At 43.6% G+C, this 14,884-nt stretch overlaps 1 protein-coding gene across 1 annotated transcript in view; it reads right to left on the reverse strand.

Moving 5' to 3' along the window:
• Positions 1-14,884, reverse strand: part of SLC4A11 (solute carrier family 4, sodium borate transporter, member 11) — a 68,426-nt gene that overhangs the window by 23,395 nt on the left and 30,147 nt on the right. Inside the window, exons 8-9 of the mRNA XM_009710149.1 lie at positions 12,603-12,809; positions 7,516-7,600 (exon numbers count right to left, since the gene is read on the reverse strand). Of these exons, the coding sequence (XP_009708451.1) occupies positions 7,516-7,600; positions 12,603-12,809 (292 nt within the window). The remainder of the gene's footprint in view (positions 1-7,515; positions 7,601-12,602; positions 12,810-14,884) is intronic.

A 14,884-nucleotide genomic window follows, 5' to 3' on the forward strand; every position in this document is an offset into this window, starting at 1 on the left:
CATTCTTTTCATCTTGAAAGGCAGAAGTAGAAATTCAGTCCACACTTTAGTCTTAAACATATAGATAGGTCTTTAACATTTGATTTTGCACAACCATGCTCTTTTGTTCATCTGGGACCAGAAGTGGAAGCACCAACAGGCCACCAGACTGCTTCAACAGACGTTTCTGGCATCATCAAAACAGGAAATACTGGAAGCCTTTTGTTCAGTTTTGCCAGCCCCCAAAAACTTGGAAGAGGATCAAAGCAGAAATCATAAGTTTAGGATTTATTAACCCCCCTCCACTGCCTTTTTAATACTAACTTTATAGGTGTTCTGGACTATGCCCCTAATGAGCTTCATGATGATCACTCATCTTCACAACTCACGATGCCTTGGGCAGGAAAACACGAAGCGCTTCATTTTTCCCTGAGCAGAAATCTGAGGCTATAGGCTTGAATCAATAATATGCTATGCTGAGCCAATTAGTGCTAGCAGACTTAGAAAAACAAATAGCACAAGGGGTTAGGAATGCATACATTAGAGAGTTTTGCTTTAAAAAAGCCTTTCTGAAAGAATGGTTTCTTTCTTTTCCATACAGTCACCCTCTCTCATCTCCATCGGAAAAAACACACCAGACCAAAACAAAAGCAGCTAGAAAGAGAACTGAAGTGTCATAATGTGAATTTAAGGGCCTCTGAAGTAGCTTCCCTTCCCTTTCCTGTTTTCAGGCTGATGTCCATCCCCAGTGAGCTCACTTCACACAAGAGAAAGGATGAGAGATGACAACAGCTGACCTTCCTCAAGGAGAAGTAGTTTTTCCACAGAGCAGCCTCTTCAGAGAGGATACACCACAGAAGACCTTTTCAAAGAAAACCTTGAAATAGGCTTCAACCTGCCTGTGCCACCATCTTTGACGGTGCACCTGCTGCGAGACACTTGGACAAGCTTGGAGTTGCCCAGTTCCCCTTTCTGGAAGCCTCCTGAGCAGTGAACTCCCACACAGGCATCTGTCCCTAAGCTTCCAAATGCCCATCTAAGCTTTTGCTAGCATCAGTCCCTTGCCGAGGGAGCTATAACCAATGAGTTGAATCAGAGAAGAGAAGGCTTTGCGTTCGACACTGTTGGTGCAACACTGAGAAAATCCAGACATTGCCACAACAGACTATCTGCATCACTGGAATGGAAAAAAAAAATTATCACTCAATGACTTTGGGATCTTATCTAACATCTGTCTTCTGCACCATTTGCTGTGCAGAGATAAGGACAGAAGGAGGATGCAAAAACCAAAAATCAAAGATGACGTGTAACAAACAGGCAGCCACAAGAATAAAGGACAGCTTGTGATGGTTCCTGTTCACAGACACGAGAGGAACAGACATAAATAGGACTTCTGATGCTCAGCATCCTCAAAAAAAGGTCAGGGGCTAGAACTTGACAACAGACATCTCAAGCATGCAAATATGAGCCTGACCTTCCAGGAGTCATAGGACCAGCTGTTTTAAGGCAAATTCCTTTCAATTTATTGTGAAGATTCAGAAACCACAGACCACATTCCTGACCGCTCTTGGCAACCAAAGGGTCTGAAATTTACTTCTTGCAGATGAAGCTTTCTCATGTGATCTTGAATCCAACAGCTGCAGGCTCCTACCTCACACTCCCAAGTACCTGAGACCTTTAGAGAAAAGGAAAGACTCGGCAGGGCAAACAGCGGAGTGAGTAGTAGTTTTGTAAGTAAAGATGGTCAGAGGACACTGCGCCACTCCAGAATACTGTTTTTGGGACAAAGGAGTCTTTCCAACATGAAAGGTCAGAGGCAGCAATGCCTGAAAGCTCTGAAATAATTGATAAAAAGACAGGCAACCAGGACCAGAGAAGCAACTAATTAAAAAAAAAAGGCTCATTTAGTGAGCAAAGCTATGTAAGTGATGAGGTGCTTTCTAAAAAAAAAGTCACCAACAAACTTTCAGGTAGATAAACCATAGTATGAGAGGGTAGAAGGAAGGAAGGAGCCTTGAAGAGCATCACAAAAGCTCATGCACGGCTTTTATTTTCAGCTTCAATCCTGGCAAAGCAAGCGGCAGGACGCCTTGCTGATGACGGAGGTCCTTATGCCACATCATGGCTGGGTCCAAGACTTCCAGTACAAAGTAGTATTTTCTTTAGTCCACAGTCAGCCAGATCAGAGCCAAGGAGCAAAGAAACCCTTCTGGTGGGTAGCAAAATTCAATTCATAACAGAGACAATAACTACATCAGATTAAACATACTCTCTCACGAACACGATCAATCACTCTTTAATCACAGTTAAAATCATGAGCAAGTACTGCCTCCTTGATTCACCTGAGACAGGCACTAAAATCAAGCATTAACCACAATTTACCTTTTGGCTTTTTAAAAATCAACATCTGGCTAAACGTTTTCAGGGTCTATTTGCAACCCAGGGACTGACATTACTTCATTTAAAAGAAGGTGGGCTGCATTATGATGGCATTTCATTTGCAGCAGGCTCGTAAAACCGTTGAAAAATGTGTCACTTCAACTGCACAATGTAAATTAGTAGCAGAAAAATCAAGTCAGTCCAGCTGTGAAATTTGAGTAGCTGACAATTACCGAAACAATCCCTTGAAATTAAGGTACATCTACACATTGAAATGGGAAGCAATTATGTTCATCAACATGACAGTTCTATTTTACTTGCTTGAATTTCTGAAATGATGTCGTTTTTAAAGACAAGGTTAGAGTTTTGGAGAAAACTGCAGCATTGCTGGCCTCGCCTTGCTTGGTATTCTGCATCAATAAGTTAACCACCCAGAAACCCATAGACTGGAACTAGACCTCTTTAAGTCTATTAATTGTACATTTACCGAATCAAAAATCGAGACAGATGGACATTCTATGAAATGTCTGATTATTAATGTTCCTTCCCAACTGTCCAAAACATTCAACACAAAACAAGTTTAGTTATAGTGATCTGCAGCACAGCAGCGAGGATGTGTCTATTAAAGCCCTGATTTAAAAAAAAAAATAATAAATCACCTTTCAATGGTAAAAACACACAGTAAATGTATCTGTTCACAGGTTTTGAGCCATAAAAACTCAAAGCATTATAAACTTCTGGTAATGCCCTCAAGCTGGGCTTTCACTTATGTTAATAGCTGCTGGACTCTGCCCAATTTTCTGAAGATGAACAGAAGATGAATCTTCCCTCAAGTCCTGTGAAGAGTAAATCACAGTACAAGTGAGACTAAGAACTTAACTGGAGAAGGAAATCCACTCTTAACCGATTTTGGAGCAGAGAAGCCAAGCATATGCTCAGACCAGAGAAGTATGAAGAAAAAAAAATCAAGGGTATAGAGCTTTCCCTTCTTCTCTTGTTTCTTTCAGCCCATTTCCCATGAAGTGCTAGTCTCTTGGAAGGAAACCTCCACAGACAAAAGAAGATGCTTTTATGCATCTTTAATGCATTCCAATCCACCGCTGTCACAAGAAGAGACTTCATCAAAAGTAACCCAGGTCATGATGCCCCAAAGCATCCAACAAAAAAGTCTTAAAGTGGCCATTGAACTTATACCCAGGTGATATTTAGGAATGAAGGGCTGCAGAGTGATGCAGGAGCTACCCCATCATCTAACCTAGGGCATCAGAGACACTGAAGAGAAGTGAAAAAGCCTATCTGCAATCCCTTTATTTTTCCTCCTCCTCCAAGAATGCCATCTTGCCAAACAAAGCAGCCAGTGCAACCAGCTGGTGGAGTTGATGAAGATTTGGCACATACCACACAGCCAATCCACACAGTCAATACTCTAGCAGGTTTAAGCTCTGTGCTATCTTATACAATCAGCAAGACAAAACTTCCCATTCAAATCTCATTTTTCCAGTGCCTTCAAGCCTCCCTTCTAAGCATGCCTGCATTACAGGGAGCTTTGGAGATCTTTCTCCTGCAAAAAACCACCACCAAATCCTGAAGATGCTGCCAGCAGATGCGCTCGCCTTACTCTCAGGAGCTAGTTAAGGACCCTCTTCTGCAGGACCAAGGACAGGGAGGAATCCACATCTCCAGCTGAACTGTCCACCCACCACAGCCAAGTGCCGAGGACACAGGTCCAGGAAAACAGGGGGAAACAGAATAAATCTCATCTCTCCTCTCTTCCCTTCACTCTCCCTCCCCAAGAGGTGAAGGGATATGGCAGAACATAGCATCAAAGCTCACTATAATAATCCCAGGCACCTCAAATTTCCCCCTGGGCACTCCAGACACTACATTCGTTAAGTGTTTATTCCTCTGTGAATACTGTTTATTCCTCTGAAAATACACACTGAAGAATAAGGGTAGTAACTTTAAGGGGTTTCAGGAAACTTGTAGCTGAGTCCAGGCACAATTCTCTCCTTCAGTCAAACCAGTCTCGATATAAAAAAAAAATTTAGGAAGCTCCTATGGATTGACTAAGTCTTAAAGAGTAATAATATTGATACACATGTGTTTTGAGTCTATTTGACAAGATCAGGATGAAGTTCTATACAAGCTTTTTTAAAAGAAAGCAGAATCCCATAAACAGAGGTTGTAGTCATTAAGAGGAGACTACATGCCAAATTGTGTTAATCCTAATTTATTAGGCTCAGCATAATCCAATCGTTCATCTTCAAATGCTCCTGCTGGAAGACACCTATTACAAGCCATCCATATCACTAAAGTCCTGGACCAAAAGTTTAGAAAATCTTTCCTAGATCCTTGCGCATGCAGTAAAATGTACAAGACTTCAGAATCCAAAGCAGACCTAAAGGTGATAAATTCCTAATCTGGAGGAAAAAAAAAAAAATGAAAGATGATTCCTTTCTGTCCTCTCCCAAATCATAACGGTTAAGGATAATTTAATGGTCAGCTTTGCGCACCGTGTGAAGACGACCAATCCCACAGAAGTCCAACTGAAAAACATTTGCTGGTCCTACAAAAGCCTTATTATTTATCACCCTGCCCTTAATCGGTTTATCTAAACCAAAACCCCAGGATGCTTCTCAGATTGAGGATTTAGAGGCTCCAGCCATTCAAAAAAAAGGCATCTTTGTAATCCAGAGCTCTTTGACGATGCACGTGTGGTTGTCTGGATTGCAGATACTTGGATAGCTCAAATCCCCAGTGTTCTGGTACACTGCTGCTTTGAGATGGTCCAGGAACTTCACATTCCTGATCACCTTCAGTCTTGGTAGTTTACGGTAGATGCTTTATACTCCCATCTGGTTTTCATTCCATGCAGATCCTTAAAGAATTCATATTAATCTCTGGTTTCTGAGAAGAAATGGCACATACTAATATATATAAGTTTCTTAAAAAATAATCTTTTCCCCATATCATATTTGAAAGAGCACAACTGCTCCTAAGGTGAGTACTTCACATTTGAGTTGCAGTAGTTCTTGAGTTTCACTTGGCTCGTTTCTGCATCTTCCGCTCTCCAGAAATTGTATAACAATGCACTGACGCTTTTCAACATACACTTGCATTTCATACCAAAACCATTTTTCTGGAAAATTTGTAATGCTGGATTCTCACTAGGACAGTATTTCATCACTCAGGGCAGATGCACTTAAGGGACCAATTCTTGCAAACTAGTCAATCCCAACCCCTCGTTTAGGCCAAGCCTGATCTGCTATGTGCATCAGTTCATGGAAAGCTTGCGGGTCTGGCTATAGCTGACAGCCCCAGGGCTGAGACGCAGCACTCACAGGTTGATTTGGATGTATGCAGAGCCAGAATATGGATCCCGAAATGGATTTCCAAATCTGCTGACAGCCAAAGTTGACCGCAGGACTATTGTATGATGCTTTCGTGCCTGTGAACCTGCTGCGCTCAGAACATTGACAGCCATAGCAGACACTGCTGTTTTGAAACACACATGGGTCCCCACCAGGTGGTTCTGCAGCACATCCCTTCTGAAGTGCTCCAATATCCCTTTATAATAAAAAGTTAGACTTTGACAGCCCTACAAAGTAACGGCCATAGAGATATAGTGTCCTGAACCCGCTCCAGAGGTGTCCAGATTAGGAGCTTAAGTCCCCTGCCAGATCTGGTGCCTATGACACACATGCCAAGAAATATTTTTTCTGTTTTATCAGACTCCTTACTGCTATCCTGAAAATAATTTCTTGTCCCCCTTCCTCCTCAACATACCCTCAAGTCCCCAGAGAATATAGCATTAGTTTGACTTCAAACAGAGCCTGCTCTCCTATCACCCCAAACCTCCTGAAAATAGTTTAATCCCATCAGTTACAAAGCACCTGGAGAAAGCATCCAGCACTCAACCACTGGGCTAAGCCAGCCTCTCATCCCAATTTTTTCTTCCCAGCAGAGCGGATACCACTAACTGCAAAAATGCATTGTGGTGGATGAAGTATTCCTAGTCAACGCTGAACCTTTGTGGGAAGCAACTACTTGGCAACTCCCCCAGACACCTGGCATCTCCTTCAGCCGAGCAGCTGATTGCCACGTTCCTCTGCTGGGGATGACCATCCTCGTTGAAAATGCAATGGAGGGCACACATCCGTACCCTGCCCATGTTTGCTCTCAAGCTTAAGCTGCCGTGGAAGGTAGTTTTGCACTAGAATACTTGTCTTGCAAAACAGGGCTTAGGTACGAATCTTATTTTCTTATCCCAACTCCAAGGGAGATGGCCCTCAGCAGAGGGGTAGTGGGGAAGGCTGGGTCACTGTCACTTGAGCTAAGGAGGGTTTAACAGCAAGAAGGTGTCTGATAGAGCCTTGAGATTCTCCCTGCCTACACTCTACATCTTTATTTTATGCAAAATTTCTGGGTTTGATACTTGAATATATTAACCAACTCCCCAATAAGCTGTAAGAAACAGAACACGTTTTGATGTCAGGCTGAGGCTCTATAACCATGATTTGCCTTGGAGACTTTTCAAAGCCTTTAAGAATCTCTGAAAGTGAAAGTTTGAAAGTGAAAAGTAAGAAAGTGACTCTTAAAACCAACAAGGCTATTGTGGGAGCTGTATAAAGCCTGAAACCTGAGGCTCAATATAAACACTGCATTGCTGCCCCTGTGATCTGGCTACAGCAGACAAGCTATATCCTGTTTTTAAAAGCACTGAGCTGAAGTTACTCCAGCTCAGATTTTGTTTAAGCATTCTCAACTCCCACAGCATCACCATAATTGCTATTGATGCTGGCTTGCAAACACAGCAGAAAGGGCCTATTAGGCCAGTACTGACTAATTAGGTTGCAATGAGTTGATCTGTGTCTACACACGACAGTAATCAATCCATTTAATCGGCTCATTGCTTAATAAAAATTAAAATCCTCATCTATATACAACTAGCATCTTCATTAAGGGAACATGGCAAGATTCTCATCCGTAGTGTGCCACGCTGCCTATTCACAGGCTTCGGTCAAAATATTCTTTTGAATAAGAAATGAGAGCTATTACACGTATCAAAGAACACATTCAATGCACACTGTAAACAGGACATCACATCACAAAAATTCAAAAACAGGCCAATGCTTTCATAAACATTGGCCAACATACCATCAGTGAAGTCCAAAGCGTACACTGGAAATCTTCGTGCAATGTCATCAGAAATCCCCTTGCCAACATTGAGAAACTCATGCAACTAAAGAAAGGAAGGAAGTGCCGTGTCAGTTTAAAGGCTCATGTATTGTTAAAGAGATTAACCTCCTTATTCAATACTGATAGGAGCAAAACTGGTCATTTTGAATAGGGTATTCAAATCAGATTTTGCAGTGATAATAAAAATAAACTCTTCGCACTTCAATTTATATCCTCAAAAGCATTGTAAAAAGAGAAAATCCCCCAGACCACCCTGTTTTCCTCCCTTCCTTCCCTTTTCCCCCCTCCCATTCATATCTGCATCCCTGCTTTGCAGTTGAGGGAGTTGATGCACAGCGCGACCTGCTGAAAACACCCTGGCCAACAGTAGGATTAGACCTTGGGTACCCTGGGGTTAAACATCAGGTCAGAGATGCCTTTCCCATCCCTCTACCCAACTTTTTTCTTTAGATGCCACAACAAAACCCCCCAAAAACTCTTCCCCCAAATCCACGCAAAGCCTCTGAAAGGGGATACCCAGCAAACGCTCCCTTCCTTGGCATTGCCATGGGAAAGAGAGACCTCAAATAGATGTAGTAAGGGAAAACTAAGACTGTCTACACCTCAGACTCCACCAGAAGGGAGTGAGCTTGAATAACTTCACATAACCAAGTCATAATTTCTGTCCATTAACAGACAGTAAGATCATTGTGAAAGGGTTCCAAAAACCCAACACGTGCCCTTTTATTTCTGGTTTGGGGGCCTGCAAGATACAGTATGATTGTTTATACGATCTGATGCTCACCACAGGCAATAAGGAGCCCTTCAGAACTATGAGACAGCTGCTATTGACTTACAGCCTCCCAATTCTCACAACTACATCCTTACGGAAAGCACATGGAAAGTATCAGAGGAGGCAACACTTGCAAATGAGGCACCTGTCAGATTTTTTCCTGTTATCCTCAACTCAGAGTACACATACAACTCCAAAAATCAAATGCACCTATATACAGTGCTGATTATGCCAGCTGTCTCATCCGAAACATTTCATATGCTTATTGCAGAACTAGACACAGAAGACTTATAACCTCTGCTAGGAAGTGTAAGGGGCAGGAGTGGGAAAAAAATCACATCCAAAATTGACACCAACAGGTCATCTCAAAACAGCATAGACCTCTTCCTTCGGCTGGTTTATGTGGAAACTGATAAAAATTACTGCTTCAGAAAGGACCTGATGCTACAGTGCCGGTTTAACAGACTACAGACAACTTGGCCTTTTCTCATGGGACTCACCTGCTTTGCAGCACCTAGAAGATCAGAGCCATAAGTAAAACACAACAAGGGAACCTCTCCTTTAGAAGGAATACAGTGGGCACCGCAGACACTAGAGTTTGAGGTGCAAAAGATACTGATAAAGGAGCTGGTCCTCTGAGGTGACTATGATATCTCCTATTTCAGCTACTTAAGTCAATTCTGTTGCATTTTGCCAATACACCTGTATTACTTTAGGACAGTTTCAACTCTCTAACCTGAACAATCAGGATGAAAAGACAGCAGACATCAGCATAACATCTGCATTTTAAGCATTTCTGAAAAAGCTATGAGCTTAAACCATATTTGGAGGCATATTTGGACATCAAAGCCATATGCACTTCAAAAGCAATTTAATTTCCCCCTCCCCCCCGAAAAACATTCCTGAAGGCACGAGTCAGCCACAGAATCACAATAGTTTTAATGACTAATACGTTTACTCATCTCACTGCAGTGAGTATGGGGAAAGCGATGCTCAGGGTATCTCATCTTCGAGGGAAGCAGCCACACACTTGCTGCTGGCCTGGGGCAGGGAGGGAAGGGGCACTCGTGCACCATGCCTGTTCACAGGCAGAAGTGAGCGTGCAGAAAAAAAAAGCACTGCCCAACTTCTTGTCCTGCAAGGCACATTGAGGCATATTTGAGAGAACGGTGAGCCGATGGGTTATGTTCCTTCATGAATTTATTTCTGACACATGTGCAAGTTTAGCCTAGGGTAGGGCATGGGGATGTGACACTAAACCTCATCAGTGGCTAAGTACGGGGAAAGCTGTTTCTTCTGTATGGCTAATCCTCCTCTTAACTTTCCTCTCTGCTCTACTAACCTCATACTCAACTTGCACTGAGGAGATACAAGACCAAGTTTACTGACCTCTGAAGTTACTGCCCTTTTTGGGTTTACTTCTATCCCCCAACCTATTCACCATGCATCTTCAAAGTCCAACTCTACTCCAGACGTGTTTCAGTCTGGCTTTTGCCTCCTGCCATCTTCTGAGCTTGCACCTTGTGAAGTTTCCAAAAATCTTGGGAAGGAAAGTGCTGACACTTCATTCTTGGCCTTTTTTATCTGCTTCCTCATACACTCCAGCGCTGGGACTTTCCTGGGCTGCCATTCTCTGCTTGCTGCTTCTTCAGTAGGCCAGGTTTGGCTGACCCATTGGCTTTCCACTCCTATTTGTAGTGGCACCTCTCTCACGGCCCCACCATCTTTTTGATTAACATCCTGACAACTAGGCAGCCTTATGCAGGGAGGCCAGAGCTGCATCCCCCACCAACACCAAGTTCAAGGCTTATCAGCCTTTAGGAACCACAGCTCACGTACCCAGCACCAAAACCTCCTTCAGTCTCCTTATTCTCCTCTTCTGCAAGCCCTTCCAGTGCTTTGCTGATGCTGCTCCTAATACACAAGGGAGGAAAGAGCAGCAAAAGGAGCACAGGCACAAAAAAACCTAGACAAAACTCATGAATTTTCCACTTTCCATTTTACAAATCCCTCCAAGTCTCTTGCCGTAAGTGACCACTGTTTGGGTTAGAGAAAGAGCTACAGCCAGCACTTAACAGCAGTTAAGAAAATATCTGCTCCAACAACACTGACCCTTTCTCAGTCCTCCCCTGAAGTACTAGAGGGATGCAGGACTATTTTACGCGTACCAGGGACACACACTATCCTCCCTCCTGCTGATGCTGAGCAAGTATAGCCCAGCCCTCTCAGCAAATCTGCACAGATCAAACGGACACAAAATCACAGCCAGAGAGTATTGCAACTGTTAGAGGCTCCTCTATGAATAAAATCACAGTTAGATGCCTCAGTAAACAAGAGGATTTCAGGCTGACTTAGTTATGACTGAGTACGTAGCCTTGCCTAAATAATCCTCTGAGCTGATGGGCTGTAGGCACAGAATGGTATGCAACGGTCATGTTCCCTTCCGTATTTTAGTAGAGGTAAAAGTGAGCACTTGCAAAAATCCCATTCACATACAGAGCATGAGTCCCATGTCTCTCCCATCACCGCAGGACTAAGGGAAGAAGGGAGGCAGACTTTTATGCTACCAAGAGACTTCACCCTCCTGAGAGCTCACTGTGATAATACAGTGGCTCTGGATTAGGGTATTTATTTCACTGGGGGTGGTTCACAGGTTGAAATTACACCCCTGGTCTCATATGAGTTTGTGCTAATATTAAATGCTTCCTCTCTAGAAAGCTATTGCACAGGGCAGGCAGAGGGGGAGGACATGCTGCTGGAGACGGCTCTCATAGGAACTGAGGAATGCAAGCTATGATCTCAAACCAACCTCACTTCTCCAGGCAAATCTTTGCTTGCCAGAAAAGAAATCTCTATCCCAGCTCCTAAGGTCTGTGCTGGCAAGGCAGGGTGGGAGACAGCTGCTTCCAAGAGACACAAGAAAGCAGAGTTACTACTACACAGGCTGTGTCTCCTGAGAGCTGAAGGATAAACACATTTTAACAACAACAATTTACCAAATCCAGACCAAGAACGGTCAATGCCAAGAGCAAGCACTAAAGAAACAAGCGTCACTAGCTACAGCACTGGCTTGGAGCTGTCAAAAGTCTGCCTGGCCAAGGCTGCTTGCCCAGCAAGACAGGTAGGAACCACCACTGCTCAGGGCCAACATCTACAAGCTCCATGTTGCATCCAGCCCTTCTGCTCACCAAACCACAGGGCAGAAAATCCTCTGCAGACATTTAAAAAGGACTAGTTTTAGCAGAAGACAGAGCCAGACACTTCAACTGCTGTAACAAAAACTCCTTTAAAAGACCAAGTGCAAAGGGTTAAACCTACTTTACCTAAAAATTACACTACTGCAACTACTCTGAATACCACTGCTCTGAATGACCTAGGTTTAAAAGTTTCAGGACTTGTTCTGCAAACTTAAGAGCAGGTATGGGGTCTAGGAAAGTTCAAAGTGCTACCCATAAGCAGGGGGATTCTGCAGGAAAAACATGAGCTTTGCTCATTTCCAGATGTGCAGATCAAAACTCCTTAAGTCTATTCCAGGAAAAAAAGAAGTGATAAGTTAACCAGCTTTTGCTCTGTGGGCAATCCAAAGCTTTAAGGTTATTTGTAATTCAGGGACAGGAGCAGCAAGCTAGAGATGGCACAGTTTGTTTTTCAGGTATGCTGTCTGGTTAAAGAATGAATTTCTGAACGGAAAAGCAAAGCAATGACCAATACACAGGAAATTCCAGAAAAGAAAGCTGAGTTACAGCATTTCCCTCCAACTTTAAAGTACAAAGCAAGTAAAGTTTTACAGAGCTACAGATCAAACAGGGAGAAGTCAGGCCAAATACTGACAGGCAACATTTAAGTGAAATTACCATGCAGAGATGGCCAAGAGGTCTTTTGGCTGCAGGAAAGACAAGCAGCAGCTTCTTTCAGAGACTTCTGATTGTAAGGATTAAGTACCTTGGGCCAACAATGCACAGTGATCCATTAATCCCACCCTTGACTAAGCATCTGGAATCAAAGTCCCATAAGCTTTTCAACCCCCTACTGCTCTGATCCCTTTAGCACCTGCCTCTTTGAAGTGTGCTTTTCTTTTTACTTACAGCAGGAGCTGAGGAAGATCGACGCATACACAGCAGCTGTCTGTAGAAACCTCAGTGCTGAGAGCTTGCTAGGAGAGCCCAATGGATGCAAGCAGCACAAACGTTTCATCTCCTTACCCAAATCCCCTTGCGTTTATGCATTTGGACACCACTGAAGCAGGGCCATGGCAGATGTTGGCCAGTCTTACCTTGAGTGGTTTAGGACCATGCGACTTGTGCCCATCGCTCATCGTTGAGGGTCTCTGATTTACCACCGTCAACAAGTGGCGTTGGTGGACTAAGGCTTCCTTGAACTCCTCTTCCGTTTTGGTTTCTAGGAGTTTCTGCCGAAAGGTTATGTCCGAAAACATTGTGGCAAAGGTCCTGCCCACTTCTGTAGCTGTTTTTGTACTTTTCTGAGTACAAGAAAAAAAAAAAAGACATAAAAAGCCTCGTAAAAGTATTTTCTTTCACTTCTGAAAGGTAAACCCACCGATTTACCCCATTGGGCACCATGTGGAGAGCAAGCTGCCCGGCTTCCAGGACCCCAGAGACACCCGATGGAGAAGGACACCTGTGGAAGCTGTTGCAGCTGAACACAGCAACTGCAGCAGAATCCTGTGAAGGCATCAACATACAGGCCCTGACCAGAAGCAACGATCAGTCTTAATTGATCAACTTCCCAGGACTCGATCCAAAGCTAAATCATGCTGAGTATGCATTTTATCCCTGGTCTCCCTTCAAGGCTGCTATCCTACAGCATCTCAGCATTACTGCTACTGGGGTAGAAAGATGCTGTCGTCAAAGTTCCTGCAGGTAAAAGCATCCTGATGTCATTTCCAGAAGACTGAGATTATTGTGCACATCTGCTTCATCAGCTTCCTATTTTCTGGGCATTAAAACTCAATTCAGTTGGCCTCTCTGGGGCAATTCTGGCAGCAAAAGAGGAGATTTAGAGCTCTCAGCTAAAGTAACTACCAGCACAGAGGAAAGCATAGGGAAGAAGCAGCTGAGCACACACACAAGCAGCCCTGTCTAGCTTCACTAAATGCTCGGAAGGGACAAGAGACTTGCAAACACAAAAAAAGGAACAAGTGCCTGTTTACAGGCTTTAACATTTCTGTGAGCCACAGCCCTGATCTTACAGGGTTCAGCTTCAACAATAGCCAAGCCCACTTTCCTATTGCTTCAAGCACCTTGGAAATTAGATACAAAGGGAACAGTAAAGGAGACTGAGCTCCCCATTCCCACACAAATCCAAGCTCTACAAACCCTGACCAGCTCAACTGCTTGTACCACTCTGGTCAGGACAGATAAGATACTTGCCAAGGCAAAGTTATGTAGAACCATAGTTCATTAAGAGCTCCTTTTGATGCAAAGTTTTAACCCACCCACCTTAGCTACATTCAACACTCATCATGCAGCAACTGCTAGAGACACCCAAACAACCACCCGCCTTTGGACAGCCTCCAAGCTCCTCATGTTACTGTGAAAAGTAGTAGCAAGCATATGCGATTGATCCAAATTAGTTTTCATGATTCATAACAAAGCAGATGAACAATTTCTTCGGGAACACAACCAAATAATTCAGTGTTGCCTGACGCAGAGGCAGGGACATGTGGGTGGCACTGCACTAGTCTCAAAGTCATCACTAACGCTATACTCGCTCCATCAGACTGCCCTGCCTCCACCTCTCCTCCATCACAGGGAATGTCCCTTTAGATATGCTTGCTAGGACATGTTTAATTTAAGTTTCTACTGAAGGGTTTGGATTTAAGTGAACATAATCTGCTCTGGGAGTTGCTTTTAGAGTTTATAAGCTTGGTCCTTTCAGATTGAACCAGCCTGGATTTGCCACCACAGAGGAGGCTTCTCCTTTCACCTCCAAGAAGCAGTGGTCCTTGGGCTGGATGCTGCAAGGGGTTACTTCAAGCTGCCCAATGCTGCTCCCTTTCTTTGCTCTCCCAGAGATAGATGAAGGGTGCAGAGGAAGAGTGCAGAGACTTGCAAGAGAACTCAAGTTTTTTTCCATCCTCTATATTAGAGAAGGCCAAAGATCTGGATTCCTCAGCACAACAGATGCCCGTTTTCTGGGCTTTTTTTTTTTCTTCCCTCCCCAAGCAAGACTCATTTAGTCTGTTACTGTCAGCAGGTTAATTATTTTAACTGCTGTACCAGAAATGCGTACTTAGAGCTGGCTAGATAAACTTATTTAAAATAAAAAGCATATTGGCAACTGCAGATCTGCTTGGCCTCCACTCCCTTTCCTTAATTTGATGCTGTCCGTTGGAATTGCAAACTTTCAGGATACAAGCGGATGCAGAGCTGTTTGCTGGGTGCTTTGCACGTAGCTGGCCGGAGGTAAGCAGACCACCATACAATGAAAGAGATCAATGCAATTGCGCACAGGTTCAGTTGTTTGCCTGTTGCTTTTCATAAGGAACACCAATATGTTTTCAGTCTGTTGGGTTTGAGATCTATGCCAAAACCA

Source organism: Cariama cristata, unplaced genomic scaffold (assembly GCF_000690535.1).
Source record: "Cariama cristata isolate BGI_N322 unplaced genomic scaffold, ASM69053v1 scaffold1901, whole genome shotgun sequence".
NCBI lineage: Eukaryota > Metazoa > Chordata > Aves > Cariamiformes > Cariamidae > Cariama > Cariama cristata.